General features: G+C 37.3%; 3 protein-coding genes across 5 annotated transcripts in view; all 3 read right to left on the reverse strand.

Moving 5' to 3' along the window:
* LOC106881144 (uncharacterized) overlaps nt 1-23373 on the reverse strand; it is a 79199-nt gene that overhangs the window by 5173 nt on the left and 50653 nt on the right. For all 3 annotated transcript variants that reach the window (XM_089350601.1, XM_089350602.1, XM_089350603.1), the window contains 12 exons: nt 22248-22290; nt 20699-20784; nt 14301-14376; nt 11572-11784; nt 10324-10448; nt 8637-8777; nt 7962-8048; nt 5128-5298; nt 3391-3479; nt 2147-2275; nt 1481-1554; nt 2-135 (listed from right to left, as the gene is read on the reverse strand). In XM_089350601.1, coding sequence (XP_089206727.1) covers nt 2-135; nt 1481-1554; nt 2147-2275; nt 3391-3479; nt 5128-5298; nt 7962-8048; nt 8637-8777; nt 10324-10448; nt 11572-11784; nt 14301-14376; nt 20699-20784; nt 22248-22290 — 1368 coding nt within the window. The remainder of the gene's footprint in view (nt 1; nt 136-1480; nt 1555-2146; nt 2276-3390; nt 3480-5127; nt 5299-7961; nt 8049-8636; nt 8778-10323; nt 10449-11571; nt 11785-14300; nt 14377-20698; nt 20785-22247; nt 22291-23373) is intronic.
* LOC149136018 (uncharacterized) lies at nt 16829-19104 on the reverse strand. Its single transcript, XM_089350604.1, is given in 2 exon segments — nt 16829-17313; nt 17316-19104. Coding segments are annotated over 2 exon segments (2259 nt in total). The 3' UTR covers nt 16829-16843.
* Nucleotides 19103-19882, reverse strand: LOC149136019 (uncharacterized). The gene has a single exon (XM_089350605.1). The coding sequence runs from the start codon at nt 19762-19764 to the stop codon at nt 19117-19119; it is 648 nt and encodes a 215-aa protein (XP_089206731.1). The 5' UTR covers nt 19765-19882; the 3' UTR covers nt 19103-19116.

The raw sequence follows: 23373 nt of genomic DNA on the forward strand, positions 1-23373 counted from the left end.
CCTTTAGTTTTTCTAAATTTCTTTATAATTCTACAGCCTGCAATTGTAAGAATCTCAGACCAAATACTGACAAATTCCTTTTGATTTGAAGTCACTAAGATTTCTAAGTCTTCCAAACATTTCGCTTTCATTTTGCTGAAAAATAAATAGAAACAATATGACAACCTCAACTTAACTTATATACAGGGTGGTGGAAATATCTGCCAAAAAAATAGAATTGGTATTTTCTGCAAGTCATGTTGCCTCAATAAATTTGATATATCTCAACAAAAAATAGTTTTAAATATGACGTTCCTCAACAAAAGATAGATTGGTATATAAAACAGCTTTCTGCAGTTACGTGTAATGGCATTTTGAGCAGATATGTCAGATTTCTGCAGTAAAAGGGTTAAATATTATTCTTTCCTAATTTTATGTTTTATTTGTTGACTTCCTTCTGTGATTTTCAAAATTCTGTATTGGAGAGAATTTGAATTTAAGTGTCTCTAATTTTACATCATCATCATTATCATCGTTTAACATCTGCTTTCCATGTTAGCATGGGTTGGACGATTTGACTGAGGACTGGCGAACCAGGTGGCTGCACCAGACTCCAATCTGATCTGGCAGAGTTTCTACAGCGTGATGCCCTTCCTAACGCCAACCACTCCAAGAGTGTAGTAGGTGCTTTTATGTGCCACCGGCACGAGGGTCAGTCAGGCAGTACTAGCAACGGCCATGCTCAAATGGTGTATTTTACATGCCACCTGCACAGAAGCCATTCCAGTGGCACTGGCAACGACCTCGCTCGAATGCTTTTTCATGTGCCACCAGCACAAGTGCCAGTAAGGCGACGCTGGTAACGATCACACTCAAATGGTGCTATTTATGTGCCAACGGCACGGAAGCCAGACAGCTGCTCTTGCAATGATCACGCTCGGATGGTGCTTTTAGCGCTCCACTGGCATGGGTGCCAGTCATCGAATTTAGTTCAATTTCGATTTCGATTTCACTTGCCCCAACAAGTCTTCACAAGCAGAGTTTAGTGTCCAACGAAGGAAAGGTACGCATAAGTGGGCTGGCTACACTCCTGGCAGAGGCCTCAGATTATGATCTCACTTGGCTTGCCGGGTCTTTTCACACATAGCATATTTCCAAAGGTCTCGGTTATTTCCAGGATAAATTAGTGTCTTAAGAGTCATATGGCTATATATAGGTTTAAATGTTCAGTATGTGTACAGTTGACTTTCTCTGTAATATAAGCTGGCAATGATAGAATTAATGCATAAATGAGAAAGAAAGAGAAAAGAAATATACCACCTCAAGACTCCTGTTAATAATTTGCCCATAACATTGATGGTGATAGTGGTGATGGTGGAGGTGGTAACAGTGACAATGATTTCTAACATAGACACAAGGCCAGAAATGAAAGGTGGGTGAACAATAAATATAACAATCCCAGTAGTTGACAATAATAATTTAGTGAAATAAATGAACTAACCTTTCCATAAGAGACTTTTTTGTAATACTTATGCCAGCCTGTAATAGGTATGATCTATAATCTAAAAATGTTCCCTAAAAAAGAAAATAATCAAACAATAAAATTTTGCAAATTTATCATTGAATCAACCAAATAAAAAATTCCATATTTTAGTATTTTCTCATTAATTCTTTTGCTATTAACCATTCACTTTTCCTTCAACAAACATTGCCATTAATTGTATGTTCAGTCTGTTACTGTCGAATAATATTTGAAATAAAACATGGAGATATAATGCTTAACACATTCATAATGATTTGCATGTATTATATTGCAAGTTTTTATATTATATAACTGGTTAAGGTGCTTAACTTGCTAACACTGCTTATCTGTCCAGAAAATATGAACAAGAACCTTTAAAAAAATCAATCTATAACAGAGTTACATTCATAATAGAGTTACATTCTATAAAATTGCAAAATTTTCTTTCCTCAGCTAAATTAAAAACAAAATACATAATTCAATATCATCTAACTATAGACCCTTCCCAGCTTAGAAAATTGAATATTTAACTGTCACTTATTCTAGGAAATGAAAAGCAATAATTTAGTGTATTTATCCTAATAGCATTTATCTTTCATTACAAAAATGTTGTGCATAATATCTGCAATTCTAGAAAGGACTTACCTGCTTACAACAATCTCTCACCCACAAATGAGATATACAAGGAATACCAGCTGCAAGTCCTTGAAGGTATTTGACAGTTCTCTGGTAAGTATTGGACACAACAAAACTTGTTTTATGAAGAGACAGAAACTGGAAATTAAAGAAATTTTCTTTGTATTGATAAACATGGAATAAATAAGCAAAAAGGGAGAAAATATGAGCTTTTATATGCATTTTAAAATATTCCTTATCCAATGTAAAAAAATGTATAGTCTATAAATTTTCTTTGGATTCCTTTGGAGTGAGAAGATGAAATCATTGCATGAGGTTAATGCACTTAAATGAAAAATATATAAAAAAAAGGTAAGTAAATAAATTAAATTAAAATATCAAATTACACAATTTCTATCATACAAACCACATCAACAGTTTTACACAATAAAAATCAACCTTAATTAAAATAGTGACAATTTTTCCCAAATTAACGTAGATAATAAAAGACTGCAAAATAACCTCCATCTCACTGACTCCATGTCTGATCCATTCTTTTATAAAATCTAGGATTGGGTTCATTTAGTCTAAAACATTTTAAATCCTTCTTCTGTATAGGTTGTTTTTTTCATGTTACCTAGCTCATATGTCATATACCTAAAAAAATCAGAATTGTTATTTTTGCATCTAACAACATATGTTACTAAAACCTTACCAATTTCTAAACTTACTCTACATAGGCAAAAATATTAAGCATTAACCTCCAGCATTTCTCAGACTTTTGCCTTCACTATACATCATACAGGTTAAACCTACTTCTTTAAATATAGAATTAAATACACTTTGCTGGTCAACAATGCCAGCAGTCTTTTATTGTCATCCATCTTCTTAGGCAAGTATCAGCTACTACATTTCATTAACATATTTTGTACATTGACTTTGTTCAGTGGTTACATCTCATTTCGATAATAGAATTTGTCTACAAGCTTAAAACAATTATTAACAACTATAAGTATAGATCATTAAACAGTCAGCTGAAATTATGTGCACTTGAAACTTTAAGAAACATATCATTAGACAAAACAGACTATGGGAAAATAAATTACTATTGTCACTTTATAAACATAAAGGTGACATTAGAAAAGGTATGCTACTGCAAAAGGTACACTCCAAAGAATCACCCTAATGCATGAGTTTTACAAATAACTCAACTCATGCTAATGTGAAAAAATAAATATAAGAAGAATTTTATATATTAATATGAGTAAGCTTACATCTTTGTGCCAGCAACTAAAAACTTGTCCTCCACCTGTTTCAAGTTGGATCCGTAAATGGTTTTTATCGAAGGGAACTTTAGGTTCAACTGCAAAAAAAGTATTAATTTTATTTTGGGGGAACAACAACCACCACCGCCGCCGCCACCACCACTGTTTAATGTCTGCTTTCCATGCTGACATGGGTTGGACGGTTTGACTGAGGACTGGCAAGCCAGAAGGCTACATCAGGCTCCAATCTCATCTGACAAGGTTTCTACAGCTGGATGCCCTTCCTAACACCAAGAGTGTAGTGAGTGCTTTTATATGCCAGTCAGGCAGCACTGGCAGCGACCACATTCATATGGTGCATTTTATGTGAATGCAAATATCTAATTCAATCACCTGCTTTTACTTATAAATTCAAATAAAAGCTATCACTGAGAGAAAAATCTCTAAAATAGTCGAGAAGCAGAGAGAAAAATTTTAGCAGCAATTGGAATTACACACTTTCACAATGGTAACCACAACATCTCTGATAGAATGAATGCATGATTTGATTGTAATTATTCAAATTACTGAGACGCTTCTGAAAAAAAGAAAACTGTTGGAAAACAGTTTATAGCAGAGACTCCAGCTAAGAAGATCTGAAGAAGGAATTGTAATTCCGAAATATCATCGGACTATAGATAACCAAATTACAACAGGTATATAGTCCATTTTTTGTTTTATAGTGCATTGTTGTACCATTCTAAACATTTTATTCTTTAATTATTCAAATATTTAGCAGTTACTCACAAATATATATGAAGTATGTTCATCCTTTCTTCTGAAAACATGAACCAGTATAAACCTTGTACAAGAGCCTCTATGTGGTCAATCAATTTTTAAGAATAACTGCCAAATCTCCCTCAAAACACTCCATACCATCTTAAGGACATATCTGAGACACAATTCATAATATAGCCCTAGATATACATGGTCAGGAAAAAAATTCCTCATGACAAGCATGCTTCTCATTGTAAGTCTGCTCATTCAGAGATGGCCTGGGGCTTAACAACATATTTTAATCTGTTAACAGTATCAGTTTTATTACCACTTTAATGTGTTATAATTCTAGCAATATTTTTCAACCTTTCTACATTGACAACATCCCAAAATGATATTGGTTTGCTGCATTCTTAATTAATGTTCATTAGAACTTTTATTAGATATACGTTATAATTATCATCACTGCCATTTGATTTTTGTGCATTATACAGGGTGATTCAAAAGTTGCCATACATAAGAACAATATATTTTTTTTATAAGAAACAGACAGTTTTTTTAATTCACTGTTTCTTATAAAAAAATAAATTTTTCCTATGTATGGTAACTTTCAAATCACCCCGTAGTTTTTAATGCAGTAGAATTTAGCAATTTTGCAGCAATATTTGACACAACAGTTGAAAATAATATATTAAGATTTGATTGCTGTATGACAGAGTTGAAAATTATTAGCTGCCATAATTGAAGAATTGATGAACTTTTTAAGTGACCTCTATGTGGTCACCCAACCCACAGCGAAAAATAACAGCCAAATGTCTGAAGGAAAATGGGATTGTCAGTGCTGGAATTCTTTTAACCATAGGTTTGCTTGACCATGACTAACTTGGGGCTAAACAACAATATTGCAGTTGTTGTTGGTGAGGGAGAGGTTTTTATACTAACAAGAAATTAACATTAAAATAGTTATGAGAAGAATGCTAATGGTATCACCTCCTAAGTCAGAATTAGATAAATTGTTTGAACTTTCAGATGAGAATTCATGAAGTAATTTCTTGTCGATTAACTTTTGTTCGGGTGATTTTTCAGTGTAAGTGAGCAAGAAATTCATTGCACTGAAAAGTGACTTCTTTGGAACAGGTCCCTTGACAACATCAAAGAGTTCTGAAATTAATCAAAATACAAATATAGAAGTCTTAGAGGAAGATAGAGTACGGAAAAGAGAAAAAGAAATGAAAGAAAATAACAGGTTTTTTTTTTTCTCTTTTGTCTTTTAGACGAAACACAAAACTACCTACATGTAGGGGATAATAACACAGTGTAACAAATTTTTTTTTTTGTCTTTGGTCTGTAGGTGTTATTTTCTGTTTGCTTCTATCTAGAAACCAATGGAAATGACTACTATTCCCTTCAAACTTTGCTTTTGTGACCTGGACATCAATGTTGTTATGAGTAGTAGTTGGGGAGCATGATAGCCATGCGTTGAGAGGGATTCTTTGGGGTTTGAATAAATGTAACAAAGGCAAAGTTTGAAAGAAATATTAGCCATTTTTCATATTTTCTGGGGGTAAGCAAATAGGAAATAAGAGTTGCTACACAAGGACAAAAATCGTATTGCATAGTGTAATTCATTCAATCCAATGTAATCAAAAGGGAGGAGATGCATCAGTATATGGTGATAATTTCAGGAACAAAAAGCAACAAGTATCTCGAGAGAAAAGCTGAACATTAGAAGCATCAGTTGTGGTGTGCAAGAGAGACGATTGCGCTGGTATGGACATGTGGTGAGAATGGATGAGGATAGCTGCGTGAAAAAGTGCCACACCCTAACAGTTGAGGGAACCCGTGGAAGAGGTAGGCCCAGGAAGACCTGGGCTGAGGTGGTGAGGCAAGACCTTCGTACATTGGGCCTCACCGAGGCGATAACTACTGACCGAGACCTTTGGAAATGTGCTGTGCGTGAGAAGACCCGGCAAGCCAAGTAAGATCGTTGCCAGTGCCCCTGGACTGGCTCTTGAGCGGGTGGCACATGAGATGCACCATTTTGAGCGTGGCCGTTGCCAGTACCGCCTGACTGGCTCCCGTAGGATTTTCGAGCGAGATCGTTGCCAGTGCCCCTGGACTGGCTTGTGCGGGTGGCACATAAAAGACACCATTTCGAGTGTGGCCGTTTTCGTGCGGGTGACACGTAAAAGCACCCACTACACTCTCTGAGTGGTTGGTGTTAGGAAGGGCATCCAGCTGTAGAAACTCTGCCAAATTAGATTGGAGCCTGGTGTTGCCATCCGGTTTCACCAGTCCTCAGTCAAATCGTCCAACCCATGCTAGCATGGAAAGCGGACGTTAAACGATGATGATGATGATGATGATGATGATGATTCACCTCAGACAGTTACACTTTGAGTTGATCAGTATATAAAGAAGCAGAGGGAAAGAAATAATGTTAATGATAAATATCAACAACAGGGCTGAAGGAAAACCTCTCAGGAAAGTATACTGCATACTAAACATACATATAGTAGAGTTCCATATAGCAGAGTGAACTGAAAACTTTGATTAGCTGGCGTTACTCTGGGAGAGTATCAAAAATTCTTTCTAGGAATGTTTGAAAAACAAAACCAACAGGTAAGGATGATAACTCCAATAATATTAGCTAAGACAGGTTTAAGTTTTTAATGCAATACATGGGGGAAATGGACACAAGTGTCATAATCAGGAACATTGGTAGTGATGTTGATGGTTGACTATCTCTTTACAACACAATAGGGGCAGGTGGGGATGCAGATAAAACAGGAAACAATATGTTGTCTGGTGGGATCTATGTACACACACATATATGTATACACACACACACACCTTGTGTGTGTGTAAGCTACTAACTACTTCTAGGGAGCTGACTGGGCATTTGATCAAATCTATTTTCCAAGCACTCTTAGTGCTTACTGCATTTGAAAGCTACCTTCTGTTAGCTGTCTGTAATTCCACTTCGCCTCTTGCGTGTCTATTGTTTACACGGGGCACAGCTTATGGAAACTCCTTTTCTGCATACAGAAAAATGTCCATTTCCCTGATAGTATCAGTGTCCTGTCTTCCTACAAACTAAAACATTTGCTGTTGCTAAGTTTACTTTGAGGCACTTCAATTCCAGATTTTGCTTCCATACCTGGAATTTCTATTTCAATTCTTCTACAGACTCTATTTAAGAGCCAGGTCATCAACATACACAAGTTCAGAAGGACAACCAGTTTCACAGCTTAGAAGATTATAATAAACAGGAAGGGGCTAAAAATTGATGAACCTAGCAGACCCTGCACATATGCTAAATTCATCAAATTCCTCACTGAACTCAATGCTGTATGGTCTTCACAAGCTATTCATCTATTTGTTGTTTATTTAATTAAGGATTCATCTTTTAGAAATGTTCCATGTAGTGAATATCTAAACATTTGTGCAAATGGAAAATCGAAAATAAAAGAAGAAAATGATCAACTACAAAAAAGCAAAAGAAGAATATTTTATAAAAATTCTAAAACTGAAAATGAACCAGAAACGGTCAACACCATTACTAAAAACAACTTCCACTATGGAGATTACCTCAAAACAAGTGTTTCTGAAAAATGGAACAATGAAAGCACTTGCACACAATACAAAAAGGTTTGTGTCATTCTTTTTTTTAAAAGATTTTTTTTAAATAGTTAATAACTCTTAAGAAAAATTTTCTTTAAATATGTGTGTATGTGTGTGTGTTTGTGTGTGTCTTTGCATATGTATATATGTTTGTATGTATGTATTTATTTATGTACGCAATTTTTATATTAAAGGTTTACCTTTTTTAGCACGTCGATTTGTTTCTTCATAATTATGTTTGGGAGATGCAATAGCAGCTCCAATATGGCAGATGCTGACATCAGAATCTGAAAAAGATAAAAATTATTTTTTTAATATTTAATACACATCACTTTCTTGTGTCACTCATCAATCTATATTTCATCTGAAATACAACTAATAAAAGTCTCTGACTAATGAACCTATTGAGTCAAATGTTTTGCTGTTGTAGCAACACTAATCTACAACTACAACCACCACTACAACTACTACTTAGATTGAACTTCTCACCCACTACTAATCTTCCATTCTTTCTTAATATTTATAAAAAAAGGCACCACTGATATAACTGGTGACCACAATATCACATGATTCTTAAGTTCAATAAGTCTTTGAAAAAAAAACACAGACAGACAGTGATTGCATCAAGTAGTAGGAATATAACATGAAACAACCAAAAACAAATATAACAACAGCAGCAATGGCGATGACAACGACAGCAACGATAATGACAATGGAGAATGATTGACAGAGAACAGTACAGACATGTATTTTGTATTTAAGATATGGCACAAAGCCTACTGGAAATGTGTGAATATACAATCTTTAAGTCAGAAGTTCAATATTTTATTCAAAAGAGTCTTAAGTAAAGAAGAAAATGAATATAAGAAAAATACCTTTTTTGAAGGCAGATGCTTTTCTTTTATGAGTTGGTGTACTCATTGCTTGTGGTTCCATTCTTGTCAATTTCTTAGTTTTTTCATTTTCAGATAAAACTTTCCGACTGGCTGAACGCCGTGATCCATCAACCAAATTATCTTTAATGATAAACAATAAGCTTTGAACTGGGCACGAACATGGTTTGCTGAATAAATGGACATGTCATCATCATCATCATTTAACATCTATTTTCCATGCTGGCAAGGGAAAGCTGGGGAGCTGCACCACGTTCCAATCCGATTTGGCATAGTTTCCACAGCTGGATGCCCTTCCTAGCGCCAACCACTATAAGAGTATAGTGGGTGCCTTTTACATGCCACCAGCATGGCTGCCATTGATGTGACACCAACATTGACTTAACAATCTCACTTGACTTAACAGGTCTTCTCAAGCACGGTATATTGCCAAAGGTATTGGTCACCTGTCATTGCCTCTGTGAGGCCCAACACTCAAACTGCTTTTTATGTGCCACTGGTACAAGTGCCAGTCAGACAGCACTGGTATCGGTCATGGCTATGATTTCCCTTGGCGTGATAGATTTTCTCAATGTTAATCTGCCCTAATTAGTACTGTGTCAATTACTTTAAAATATTATTTAAATTATTAAAAAAGCCAAGCCAGCTAACTTCAGTTCAGTGTTTGTACCTACCCTTATTTATGGTCATGAATGTAGGGTAATGACTGAAAGAATATGATCATAAGTACAAGCAGCTGAAATGGAGTTCCTCCAAAGAGTCTTTGGAATAATATTATTTGATAGAGTGCATAGCTAGATCTGAGAAGCACTCCAGGTAGGGTCACTACTTATCCAAATTGAGAGATCGTAGGTCCAATACTATGGACATGTGGTAAGAATGTCTCAGGAAAAAAATCATAGAACAGATTTTACAGGCAAAGCCAACCAGCCCTTGGGTAGGCCACGAGCAAGATAGTAGGATAACATCCATGAGCTCAGTTGGTCTTACTTGGGAATCCAATAAGATCAATTGGAGGTGGCTGCTTCTGACAGGACCCAATGGAAGGTGTATGGGAGGACTCTACATCATGACCTTCCAAGGAATAAGTGGGTGAAGATGATCAGATGAGATGGAAAAAAACCAATTTGTAAAAACAAAATCTGTATATTACTAAACTCTGTACATTATTAATTAAAATTAAATTACAAATATAAAATAAAAAGTGCGGGTGGCACATAAAATACACCATTTTGAGCATGGCCGTTGCCAGTACCGCCTGACTGGCCTTCGTGCCGGTGGCACGTAAAAGCACGCACTACACTCTCGAAGTGGTTGGCATTAGGAAGGGCATCCAGCTGTAGAAACTCTGCCAAATCAGATTGGAGCCTGGTGTAGCCATCTGGTTTCACCAGTCCTCAGTCAAACCATCCAACCCATGCTAGCATGGAAAGCGGACGTTAAACGATGATGATGATGATGATGATGAATTCACTGAAATTATAACACATATTTGGGAATATGGTACAGCCCCTCAGCTTACCAGACCTGGTAAAACTATCCAACCCATGCCAGCATGGACAACAGATGTTAAATGATGATGCTGATGATTTGAAATAATAAATACTAATTAAATTAAGTAATTACAATCTTAAATTTTAGGAAGGAAATATAGTAAGTGAATTCATACCTAAACTAACATCAGCTCCTGATGGAACTGGTGTAGATAGCACACCAGGCATAAGCAAAAAATCTTCATCAGATAACATGAGCCCAGCTTGATCTTCAGACAGAATTACTTGTTTCCTGGAACATCTGAAGTTATGAGAAGACAAAAGAAATGTAAAATTAAAGCCCTTTTGTAACTGTGTTTCTACTGAAATATACTATGTGTTTCAATTAATTTTGAAAATAATCAAGAATTTGGTGAGGATTTAGTAAGATAACTATTTCATTATCAAACTAATATTGTTTGGTACATAACAGATAAACATGTATTCTTCCATAGATTGATGTATATCAGTTTTTAAATATACAAATGTATCAGTCATTAAAATATTAAAACATTAAAAAAAATCTATGAATACATCATCATCATCATCATCATCATCATCATCATCATCATCATCATTTAACTTTCCATGCTAGCATGGGTTGGACGATTTGACTGAGGACAATACATAAATATATAAAAATTCAATATACATATATAAATAGATGAATGGAATTAAGTTATAAAAGTGTAGATGTATAAAAGTATAGATGTATAAAGATATATATATATATAGAGACATTTAGAATTATAGTCATATTACAAGGCATTGTAGAACGGCATTGTAAAAATTATTTAAGAATAAATATGCCCTTACAAAACGGTGAATAAAATAAAGTCTTACGAAAAGAGCAAATAAAGAAAAATCGTAGCATTGAGATTGGATTTTACAAAAACATATGTAAATAATCTAAGAAAACAAGTAATCCTGTTTAGATAAACTGTTGGTGGTAATCCTCTTATGGCTGTTTCAGGGGCACAGTAATCCATAGATTTTAAGGGTATTTTCATCCCAAAAATTGGATACGGTCTCCTTCATCAGAGAGTATATTATTCAGGATTCACATTTATATCTTGCATCTCAGGCTTTTATCTGAGCAATTCAAACTACTGCCTATACAATACACCAAGAAATTTTACTGAATATATATATATATATATATATATATATATATATATATATACACACACACACACATATGACTGGCTTTCACACAGTTTTCATCAACTAAATTCACTCACAAGGTCAACCCAAGACATTTGCCTAAGGTGCTGTGCAGTGGGACTGAATCCAAAGTTACATGATTGCAAACAAAGCAAGCTTCTTAACCACACAGCAATGCCTAAGAAAGTTAAATAAGTTAAAAACCTCGCCGACATACTTACTCAACAATTTTAGAATCGTCCATTTGAACTTGATATAAAACGTCTTCATCGGAATCAGATCCATTATATTTATAATTTATTATCATGCCTGAATCAAAAAAACCATCATCGGACTGTACCATCACATTCTGTCCATGTGGAAGATACGTGACTGAAAGAATTTGGTTAATTTTCACCCACAATTTATCACCATCAACAAACTTCACCAAATATCTACAAAGTAACCAAAATGTTTGATATTTTTAATAAAAAGTTTGCTTTTTTAAAGTTTTTTCAGTAAATGTTTCAAAAAATAGCATTTATAAAAAATAATAAGAGGGATTTTATTGCAATAAATTTAATATAAGTTATAAAAATATCCTTAATACCTTGAAAATTTCAAATGAATTTTAATACTGAACCCCAAATTGACAACAGATTTAATAATGACAGAAAAGTGCTGGACTAGTTACTTATTGTAACTCATTCAGTATTAAGGTCCCAAAATCTCTGCTTCAAACTGGTAGCAGAGTTATCTAAAGTTAAAGAGAGAAAACAACTGAACAATGATATGTGGGACTAATGAGAAACTGTGTAGGCATTATAGTTAGATAATTAATAATAATAAGACTGAATTATCTCACAGGAGAATGAATGAACAAGTCCAAAAGTATTTCACTTGTGAAAATTTACTTCAATAAACTAAGAATTGACAAAACTAGAGTAATGCGGTCATTTAACAAGGGTATTCACAAGTTTTTCAAATCTTGAAGTGGCGAAGAAACATGTACAGGATGTAGTAAATATATTGTCCTCTAAATTACGCTAAAATGAAAATAACACTGATATCTAATTTTAACAGATATATTTACCAAAATTACATAAAAATAACTTGAAATACTAAAGAGTAAATTTATTCAATAAAATCGCTATTGGCTTCAACCACAGCCTCCAGGCGATTTCAGAATCTCCTGCAACTCTTCTGGACAGTCTCCTTGTTTAAGTTGGTGAATGCTGCCATAACCTTTGCCTTCAGTTCAACTTTGATGTTACAAGGAGTTTCGTTGATCTCTCATTCAACTGCACCCAGCGCATAACAATCGAGGGAGTTGCTGTCTGGGGAGTTAGGTTGGAAGATGTTAGGGGTGATGTGTTCACAGAAATTTTCTGACAACCATGACTGGGTTCTCCTGCTAGTGTGGCATGGTGCAGAGTCCTGTTGCCTGACATAAGACCTTCCAGCAGTCATCCTCTTCACCAAGGGGAGCACTACCTCCTCCAGGCACTTGATGTAGGCACATCCTTGTTATATGTGTGTGTGTGTGTGTGTGTGTGTGTGTGTGTCTGTGTGTATGTGTATGTGTTTTTTCCCCCATCACCATTTGACAACTGGTGTTGGTGTGATTAAGTTCCTGGATCTTAGTGGTTCAGCAAAAGAGATTGATAGACTAAGTAAGTACTAGGCTTAAAAAAATAAGCTCTGGAGACTATTTGTTCGACTAAAACCCGTGAAGGCAGTGCTCCAGCACTGAAAGTCTGATAGATCTGTCATTTTAATGAATTTTAATTACTTATTTCTGATGATATCTAAAAAAGAAACAGCAATTTTAGCAAAACATATTAAGTAACACTAATAATAAATAAAAAAAACATTATATATACACACATACACACATATGTGTAAGTGCATGTGTGTGTATTATGGTCTAAAATGTAGTAAAATTATTACAAAATGATACAACAACTTATCAACTCATTTTCTTTCCTATCAAAAGAATTCAGTTATTTTTAACTGTTTTCCCCTGCATCTTTCTCTTGGATAACAAGTAACAGGGAGACATTTTATAAGCTAGTTCAGGAAACTCATCAGAACCACAGTCAATCTGCAGATTGGTTTCTAGAATATGGATAATAGAGGAAGACATATGTTGCAAATCATGTGAATGTTTTTTCTTAATTTAATTTTTGGGTCATGATGAAGGGACAGTACCCATTCTTCTGCAGGCCCTTCAGAACCAGAGAGACTGACAACATCAATGTTCCTCTTTAACCATTGTAAATCAATACTTGTAAGAAAGACATGAGTAAGACGGGTGTTCTAGAAAGCCAATGTAATGGGGAGGAAGGATTGGGTATAGAGATTAGTACTGGGCCTGGAAAGTTGGACACAAGAGTGATGAAAGGAGGAGAGATAAATTCATTAGGAATATCTATGTGAAGATGGCTTGAACCAAGCTAGCTACAATGAGCAGAAGTTATTATAGTTGCAGTTGAAAAGGCAGTGAGAAGAGACAGAGCACCTATGGGCCAATCAGTCAGGTGGCCCCTTCTGGATGCAGTCTAGGGTATCAGTTTGTGCAGCAGCAGCACAGTCCATGTACGTGTGTGTTTGTTTGTTTGTGCCTCCTTGTTTTGATATTGCATGATAGTTGTAAATGAGCCTCACCATCAAACAAGCAGTGTTATTTGTTTTCATTCTTCTGTGAAGACATGTTTGATCATAGGAAAACATTAGCTTGCTTGGAAACAAGTGAGAGCTGACAACAGGAAGGGCATCTCTGGCACTAGATAATCGACCTCAACAAATTTTATCTGACCCATGCCAGCATGGAAAAGTAAACATCAAAGTAGCAACAGTGGTAGAGGCAGCAGCAATAGCAACAGCTATGGTGGCAATGATGACAATTTTTAAAACAAACGAGTCAAGATATTCAAAGCTAGAAGAATTGGTTTGTCTTCCATAAACTTACTTGCCATTCTTTTCAGGTGAAGCAATCTTACCCGGATAAAAGAAACTGTCTTTCCATTTCGCCATAATTAAGATATCTGTAAGTATAATTATAAAAGTGTTTTATGACACCTTTGAACATTCAATTAGAACAAATTTAGATTATTACAAATTTGTGGTGTATGAGACATTTTTAGCTTCTTATGATCAATTTGCTAGAATATTTCTGAAACATAATTCCACTAAGAGGCTGAAATTGGTTACTACTGACTTGATTTGAATGCACAAATGAATGTTACCATACTGCATGCTTTAATTGTATCATGTCCTCTTCTGACCAATACTATACATGTTAACATGACAACATCTAATGCATTTGGAAATATATTGGTGCTGCTGTTGTTGATTATGATAATGGAAATGGTAACAACCTCACTAATGGCTTCAACAATGTTACCAACAACCTCACCACTACTAACATCAATATCCCCAAGCTAATAACTGCCAAATACCCTCTGCTCCCACTCCACCATCCTCAAAAAAAAAAAGAACACATTAAGTAATGTAGCCATGGATAGACAAAAAAGATAAGATGGTCATAGCTGTAATGTTTTTGATCACAGGTGTGCTTAACATCATCATAATCCTCATTAACATTGTTGTTGCTTCTATTGACATCATTGTCATCACCACTGCCACCATCATTCTCATTATTGTTGTCATCACTTTTTGTTAGGTCTTTGTTGTCATCACTTTTTTTTAAAATCTAAGTTTCTCATTCTAGCATAGGTTGAACAAGTCTACAAAATATCCACAAACTACTCTATGAATCTCTTTTTCTACTTTATCTTTGTCTACTAAGTTTCCAATGTCTAATCCATGAATGAATCAAAGACACATCACATATGGCCCTCTGTGTATATTTATCCACAAACTGTAAATCTGCCATTTTCAATTCTTCAATAATAGTCAGTAGTTAAAAAAGACTATAGTCTTGAATTAAATGATTTACAGTTTTTATTTCTGCGTCAAGTGTTTTTTGGTTCAAATTCTGCTTGAATTCATTTTGACATTCATCCTTCTTGGACTTATAAAATAATTACCTGTAATATACTGATCAATTCAATAAACTATACCCCACTTTTCTGACAAAAGTTGACCTTATTCCAAAATATAAAAAAAGTCATTCATTAAAATTCTTAAGATAATAATTGCCAAAAAAATGTAATTATGATTTAGAGAACAAATTAGCCCTTGAGCATTCAGATTACTCTGTCAAATGTAATGCCTATTTATTAACACTGTTTTTGAATGAATCGTGCATTATCTTGTAGCTTCAAGATTTCAATGATGTAATTGTATATATTTACAATGAGCTTGTAGGGTTGGTGTAAGAGCCTGGATCTGGTTGGTGTGAATATAAAATAGATAGAATATTTGGGCCAGATATGGCTAGTTTAAATATGAAGGGTTAAAGTATAATAAACATTGTTGAAACTAAATATTTTATTCTTATGGCACAATTAAAAAAAAATCCTCTATGTATAAGTTTTTTGTGTAGTTTTCCATTCCACTGTGAACTACAGTGATTTCTTTTGATTATGTACTAAGCCAAACTAGTAAGGGAGGGTTTATAATCAGTTGAAATTATTTTTGTATTTTTGTTGGCATTTATTTTATCCACTACAAAATGATGAAGGGCAAACTTGTAGGTTTATAATATATTCATCTGAGAAGCTGAGTGTCTAGAATACTGCTCTGTTGACCTTTTAAGCACTTCATCATCATCATCATCATCGTTTAAGGTCCGCTTTCCATGCTAGCATGGGTTGGACGATTTGACAGAGGACTGGTGGAACCAGATGGCTACACCAGGCTCCAATCTAATCTGGCAGAGTTTCTACAGCTGGATGCCCTTCCTAACGCCAACCACTCTGAGAGTGTAGTGGGTGCTTTTACGTGTCACCCGCACGGAGGCCAGTCAGGCGGTACTGGCAACGGCCACGCTCAAAATGGTGCATCCCATGTGCCACCCGCACAAGAGCCAGTCCAGGAGCACCGACAACGATCCCGCTCGAAAATCCCATGAAGGCCAGCCAGGTGGTACTGGCAACGGCCACGCTCAATATGGCGCACCTCATGTGTCACCCGCTAGTTGATGTATGATAATGTTGATAGCAGTGATGCTGGGTGGGGGGTGATGGTGGTGGTAATGGTGCTGTTAGTGATGGTGGTTCTTGACATGGTGGTGGGGATGCTGATGTTGGCAATGGTGGTATTGGTGGTGATCTAATTCAATGTGGGGGGTTGTCGATGATGATGGAAGTAGCGATGGTGGAGGTGATGTTTGTGACAGAGGCCGCAGTAACATATCTGTGGAGATATTTTTGTCATTTTTTTGTTGGTGCTATTGTAGTCATTATAGCTTTTGATGGTGGTGGTGGTGGTGCAATATTAAAAGTAGAGGCATTAGTGATATGTGGTAAAAGGTTAATGGTGGCGATGGCCATGATGGAGGTGGTGGTGGTGGGGTAATGCTGATGGTGGTGTGTTTTGTGTTTCCAATCAAACTGACTCCAAGCCAGCAGTTTGGAAGATGACTTGACCACAGTGGGCCTGGGGTATTAGTATGGTCTGTGGGTGGTGTTCACTGGGACTGACCGCTACAGCTGCTGCCGACGTTGGTGTAGTTTCAGCATCTGGCAAAATACTTCGATACGAAACATTCATCATAGTCACATCTGACATATCATAGTCGATTGTCTCACCCTGGCATTCTGCTGTTATCACCAGGTGGTGCTGTTGGCTGTTGTGTAGTGCAGCTTCTAGCTGGACATGATTGCTGTTGGTGACCACCACATCGTCTGGATCGACAATGAGACTCAGCGTATTTGCTGCTGCTACTGGTGCAGCTATCACTAACGAGCCTTCGGTCATTACTGCTGCTGGTTTTGGCAGACGCGACTTGGTCTGTTGCACACCGTGCATTTTCAGCTCATGCCGCTGTAAATGATGCTTGTGACGGAAAAGGTATCTGAACAGCGGAACTTTCCCTGTGTGGTGTGAGCTCGGAAGTGTGCCTGGCACATTACATCGGTCTTGAAACGCCATGTGCAACCAGGAAAGGTGCATGCAAATGGCTGGATGGGGTCGTGGACCCGTTTGTGCTTGTTGAGTGTTGACTTGTCCGTGTAGGCAAACCCGCATATGTCACAGATGACACTGCCCTCATTGTGCAACTGACGATGTGCATGAATTGCCGCATTAATTTTTTATGTGAAACCACATTGCCTGCACCGGTATGCTCCTTTTTTGTGTGTGCGTTCGTGTGCAGCCAAGTAGGTGCGAGTCTTGAAGCCCTTTCCACATGCCTCACAGAACATTGCATCTGTCCGGCGGATCTGTGTGTGCTTACGCAGATATCGTAACCTGTTAAACACCTTTGTGCATTTGGTGCAAGGGTATGACCCAAGGAGGTCTTGTTTCTCAATGCTTCGTACTCTCTTGTTGGTTGAGCTTGTCCTGGTCTTGAAACGGTTGACCATTGATTTATTATAATCCGACATCTTCATCAGCCTCTGGTTGTCACCAACGGGAACAGCGCCGAGATCAGATACAGAAGTGGAGGGGGCTTGATTCAATATTTCTGGATGTTTGTCTCGCATGTGGTTTATCATGGAACTCTTCCAATGTGTCCGAAACGGACAGTGAACACACTTGAACGACTGCTTGCCATAGGTGAACGAGTTGCCACGGACGATGCTGGTCACCAGGACAAATGTAAAGTCAGGTCTTGAAGTGGTGGAAGTTGTGCTCCCCGATTCAGAATGCATCGCAGATGAAGGCCGTAGTCCGGACAGGGGGACAGAATGCTGAGCGTCCATATCATCCTCATTATCATCTTCGTTGTTGGACGAAGAGTGTTGGTCAGCAGTGCTTGATTGCAGTGGGTCACTGAAGGTTGCTGTTGTGTCCAGTGAAATCGATGGTAGCAACGCTGTTGGTGGCAGTGTCGGTGGTGGAGTTGTTGCTGAAGCATTGTTGAAGTGTTCTGATAGATTAATTAATTCTTTAGACATATTGATCACCACCTCCTCTTCATCCTCATCATCATCATCTTCATCATCATCCTCCTCCTCTTCATTGCCATTATCTTCTTCTTCTTCTTCTTCTTCTTCTTGCTGTAAGCTCTGCATCACTGTGGTAGCGCCCCCTTTGTTGATGATAGCTGGGTGCATAAGGCTGATATTTTCAGCACTGTCATCCACCGAGTGAACAAGAACAACATCCTCACTGTTGCTGACCTTATCATTGTTGTTGTTGTTGTTGTTACCAATGCATCTTCTTCCCATTTGCGTATCAACCACAGGATGCACTCCTTCAACAGGGCCACAGATCTTCCGGCTGCTATTGCTGACCCGTGCTGGGCCTGAAAGCTGTGGTCTCGAAGAGTCGGTAAGGACCACTGAGCTGTTGTGTTGCTGTATTGAAGAAAACTGGGGATGAATAGACAGAGCAGCAGCACCACCACCACCACCACCACCACCACTGACATCAGCAGCAGCAGAACTGGCAACAGTACCTGTAGTAGTAGTAGTAGTAGTAGTAGTAGTAAGAGTAGTAGTAGTAGTAATAGTTGTACCAAGCGTCGAGGCTAAGGAGAAACCTCCAATGATACTTCTATTCTCGTTGCCTTCTGCTCCAGTCTCTCCCTGTTGAACCATCAAGATGTTTGTTGTGCCATGACCATCACTGCAGGCCGGCTGTGGTATGCAGAGCCTTTGAGAGCCATCACCGTTGTGCACACTGACAAAAGGATCCATCATAATCACGTCAGGTCATTCAGACTTCACGAGATCCTGGTAAGTTTCCAGCTCCCTGGTCAGTAAGCTGACCTTGTGGTTGAGTCGGGGTAAGAGGCAAGGTGGTTTGCCGGTGCCCTTGCTACTGGCCTTTGTTTTGCCTAGAAAGATCTTGTGTTGGCGGCAATAGTGTTCCTTCAGTGACATCTGTCGGGAGAATAGTGTACCACACACACTGCAACTGACTTTGGTGTTGGGGGACGCATGCTGTAACTTATGTTCCAGGATATCCAGTAGTTTGTGGTAGACCTTGTTGCATAATCCACAGATGAAGGTGTCCAATTTACCAGATGACACTCGGTCCCTCGCTCGGGTTTTCATTTTATCCAGATTGTAAACCTCAATCACGAAGTTATTCGGCGTGTCCGGAGGCCGAGGGGCCTGGAAACCATTAGTGGCCATCAGAGCAGGGTTAGTGGTCAGCTTGTGGTTTTCCACGGAAACGGGTAGAGAACCGGGTAGTGAGGCCACACCGGACGACACCACTGTGTTCACACTGTTGTTGTTGTTAATGTTGATATTGTTCTTGCTGTGATTAGCGTTGCTATTGTCGGTGTTGTAGTAGTTGTTGTTGAAGTGGTCACCGGACAACAGGGAAATGTTAACACTCTCTTTTCTTTCCATTTCAGTCTCTGAATATATTTGCTTACGGCGATTTTCACTTGCGTTAGTGTTGACGATGTTGGTTAGCCCCAGGTCAATCCAAGACGGACAGACCTATAATCAAATACATCCAAGTGGCCATCCCGTAGGCCTGTTGTCAAAGTTGATGTATATTTAATACTACATTATCCAACATGTCCTTCTTTAAAGACAGTAACGGTGTAGATTAACAGAGATGTCGATGCTATTTCTCACAAGTCATGGAACTAATGGATCTTTTTGTTGTTATTGTTGGTGTTATGTAACTCATTGAGTCCTAGGTCAACCCTAAGAAAACAAATCTGCAATCAAAAGGTTCCCAATTCACGATCATCGCGTTTTTCCTCATGGAATAGTGTACGTTGGACTACATTATTCAATGTATGTGTGTGTGCATGCATATGTGCGTGTGTGAGGGTGAGGTATGATTTGAGGCAGATTTTAACTGCTATTCCTGGCAAGTTAAGAGACGGCATAAAGAAATCCTAGAAGTCTATTATTATTGTTGTTATTGTTACAGGAAGTACTTAATGAGAAATTATATAAACAAAAATGGAAAAAAGTTAAAAACAAGTCTTCACACCCCTAACTGCCCAAATCAGTCCCCTACTTTTTGTCAGGGGGATTCGAATACACTCGAATTCCAAAGATAAAAATGATCCCCCCCCCCACAAGAACGACACCACAATCACCACCACCAGCGACAAAAACAACAACAGCAAGGCCAACAAAGACAACAACAACACAAACAATTATGTCATTTACAATAAACTATAAATTTATTGGTGCATTATTGGTACCTGTGGATATTTGCTATCAAATAGTGTAGGATTAGAACTTATAATACACCCAACTGTCCTTTTAATTAATCTCCCTCTGTTAGTGTATTTAAGAATATATAAATGCTAAAACCAACCTATAGCTGGTTGCTGACGATGCACATTCCTTTTTATGCCACTTTGTGCAGCTACATTCCCCTGGTCTTGAAACGGAATCTCAGGACTGAAGAAGAAGAAAAAATTATTTTAAGCTCAAAAATTAGATTTTGTATATAAGAATAGATTTACTTTTTCTGTTCAAAACAGAATTTTAACTGAGTCAATAATGTTTTTGTTCTCACTATCTTTCAAGAAATATTGAATTTCAAACCAAAAATTACCAATAATTCTTCAAACTTTATAAACTCTATATCAGGCTACTGTTCAGTTTATTTCAAAACAATTTCAATCAACTTAGAATTAGTAAACAAAATTTAGGAAAAAGTACTCTTCAAAGGAGAGAAATATCTACTCAGTTGACTGTGTTCTCTTTCTAATTAAATTTTATTTCTAATGCTACAGATACAAGTGCAGGTACAGGCATGGCTATGTGGCTAGGAAGCTTGCTTCCTAACCATGTGGTCTTGGGTGCAATCCCACTGCGAGGCAACTTGTGAGTGGATTTGGTAGATGGAAAACTGAAAAAAACCCCATCATATGTGTGTGTGTGTGTGTGTGTGTGTGTGTGTGTGTGTGTGTGTGTGTGTGTGTGTGTGTGTGTGTGTGTGTGTGTGCATGTGTGTGTGCGTGTGTGTATGTGTTTGTGTGCACCCTTGTCTAGACATTACATGGTGATTGTAAATGAGTGCCATCATAATACAAGCAAAGTTGCTCATTTCCAATCTTTCATGAAAAACATGTCTGGCCATGAGGAAATATCTTGCTTAAAAACAGGTGAGAAAAGGTATTCAGCTGTAAAAATATCTGTGCCAACAAATTCCATCTCATCCATGCAAGCATGGAAAAAGTAAGCATTAAATGAATGATGATGATGATGATGACTACACATTTCTAATAGTCCTTTTTATTTCCTATTTCAGTTGTCACTTAGAACAACCAACTTAAAACTTTCTTCCACTTTATTAGTGTAAAAGAAATTTCAAACACACAAAAATGAGGAGAAAATCCTACAACACTCTCCTTTCTCTTCCTTTCATCATCATCATCATTTAACATTCATATTCAATACTGGCATGGGTTGGATGGGCTGACAGGATCTGACGAACCTGAGGGCTGCATTGATCTTCAACGTCTGCTTTAACAAGGCTTCAATGACTGGATGCGTTTCCTAATGCCAATCACTTTAAAGATTGTACTGAGTGCTTTTTTCATGGCACCAGCACTAGTGAAGTCACCAATAAGTGGTTGGTGTTAGGAAGGGCATCCAGCTGTAGAAACTCTGCCAGATCAGATTGGAGCCTGGTGCAGCCATCTGGTTCACCAGTTCTCAGTCAAATCGTCCAACCCATGCTAGCATGGAAAGCGGACGTTAAACGATGATGATGATGATGATGATGAATCCATCAAAGGATACCATTGATCATTGAAAGGTCAAGCATCTGACTTTATTTATTACAACCAGAGTGTGAGACAGTAATAATTAACAATAATAGTAAAAAGAAAACAATAAATAAAACTTTCAAATACCTTTGGCTTCTATCACTACATTTAGGTTTATCATCTGAAAAATCTAAGATGAAAACAAAAGGATTAAATTAAATTTATACTTTTAATTGTCAGCATTTTTCTAGTTTACATAAAAGGTTTCTCTTTTGTTTATCTTAAGTCATATTTTTCAAGCTTTCATAAATTGGGTAATTTCTTTTATTTGTAAATTTTTTTGTATATTTGTATATTGCTGGAGATTTGAAGTAAGTAGAATTATATACTTTAATTATAGCCACAGTCAGAAGTTAAACATAGTAGATTTTGAACTTAGAATGTAAAGATATGTGATTAAATATTACTAGGTAGTTTGTCTGATGCTCTACCAATTTTTCCATTCATGATAACAACAACAACAACAATGATCCTTTCAACTATAGACACAAGATCTAAAATTGAGGGGTGGGAGTAGTCAATTACATCTATCCCAGTACTGAACTGGTAGTTATTTCATCAACCCCGAAAGGATGAACGGCAAAGTCAACTTTGGTGGAATTTGAACTCAGAATGTAAAGAGCTAGAAGAAACGTCATTAAGGCGCAGGAGTGGCTGTGTGGTAAGTAGCTTGCTTACCAACAACATGGTTCTGGGTTCAGTCCCACTGCGTGGCACCTTCTACTATAGCCTCGGGCTGACCAAAGCCTTGAGAGTGGATTTGGTAGACGGAAACTGAAAGAAGTCCGTTGTATATATGTATATATACCTGGTGCTGCCATCCGGTTTCACCAGTCCTCAGTCAAATCGTCCAACCCATGCTAGCATGGAAAGCGGACGTTAAACGATGATGATGATGATGATGATGTATATGTGTGTGTATATGTTTGTCCTCCCCAGCATCGCTTGACAACCGATGCTGGTGTGTTTACATCCCCGTAGCTTAGCAGTTTGGCAAAAAAGACTGATAGAATAAGTACTAGGCTTACAAGGAATAAGTCCTAGGGTCGATTTGCTCGACTATAAAGGCGGTGCTCCAGCATGGCCACAGTCAAATGACTGAAACAAGTAAAAGAGTAAAAGAGTAAGCATTTTATCCACCATGCTAACAATTCAATGATGATGATAATGATTTCTTATATAGGCACTAGGCCTCAAATTCTGATGAATGAAC

This window comes from Octopus bimaculoides, chromosome 4 (assembly GCF_046866305.1).
Source record: "Octopus bimaculoides isolate indiv1 chromosome 4, ASM4686630v1, whole genome shotgun sequence".
In the NCBI taxonomy this organism is placed as follows: Eukaryota; Metazoa; Mollusca; class Cephalopoda; order Octopoda; family Octopodidae; genus Octopus; species Octopus bimaculoides.

Excerpts from the sequence above, each read along its gene's own strand:
- LOC149136019 (XM_089350605.1), bottom strand. The coding sequence starts at position 19,764 with ATGGAAAGAAAAGAGAGTGTTAACATTTCCCTGTTGTCCGGTGACCAC.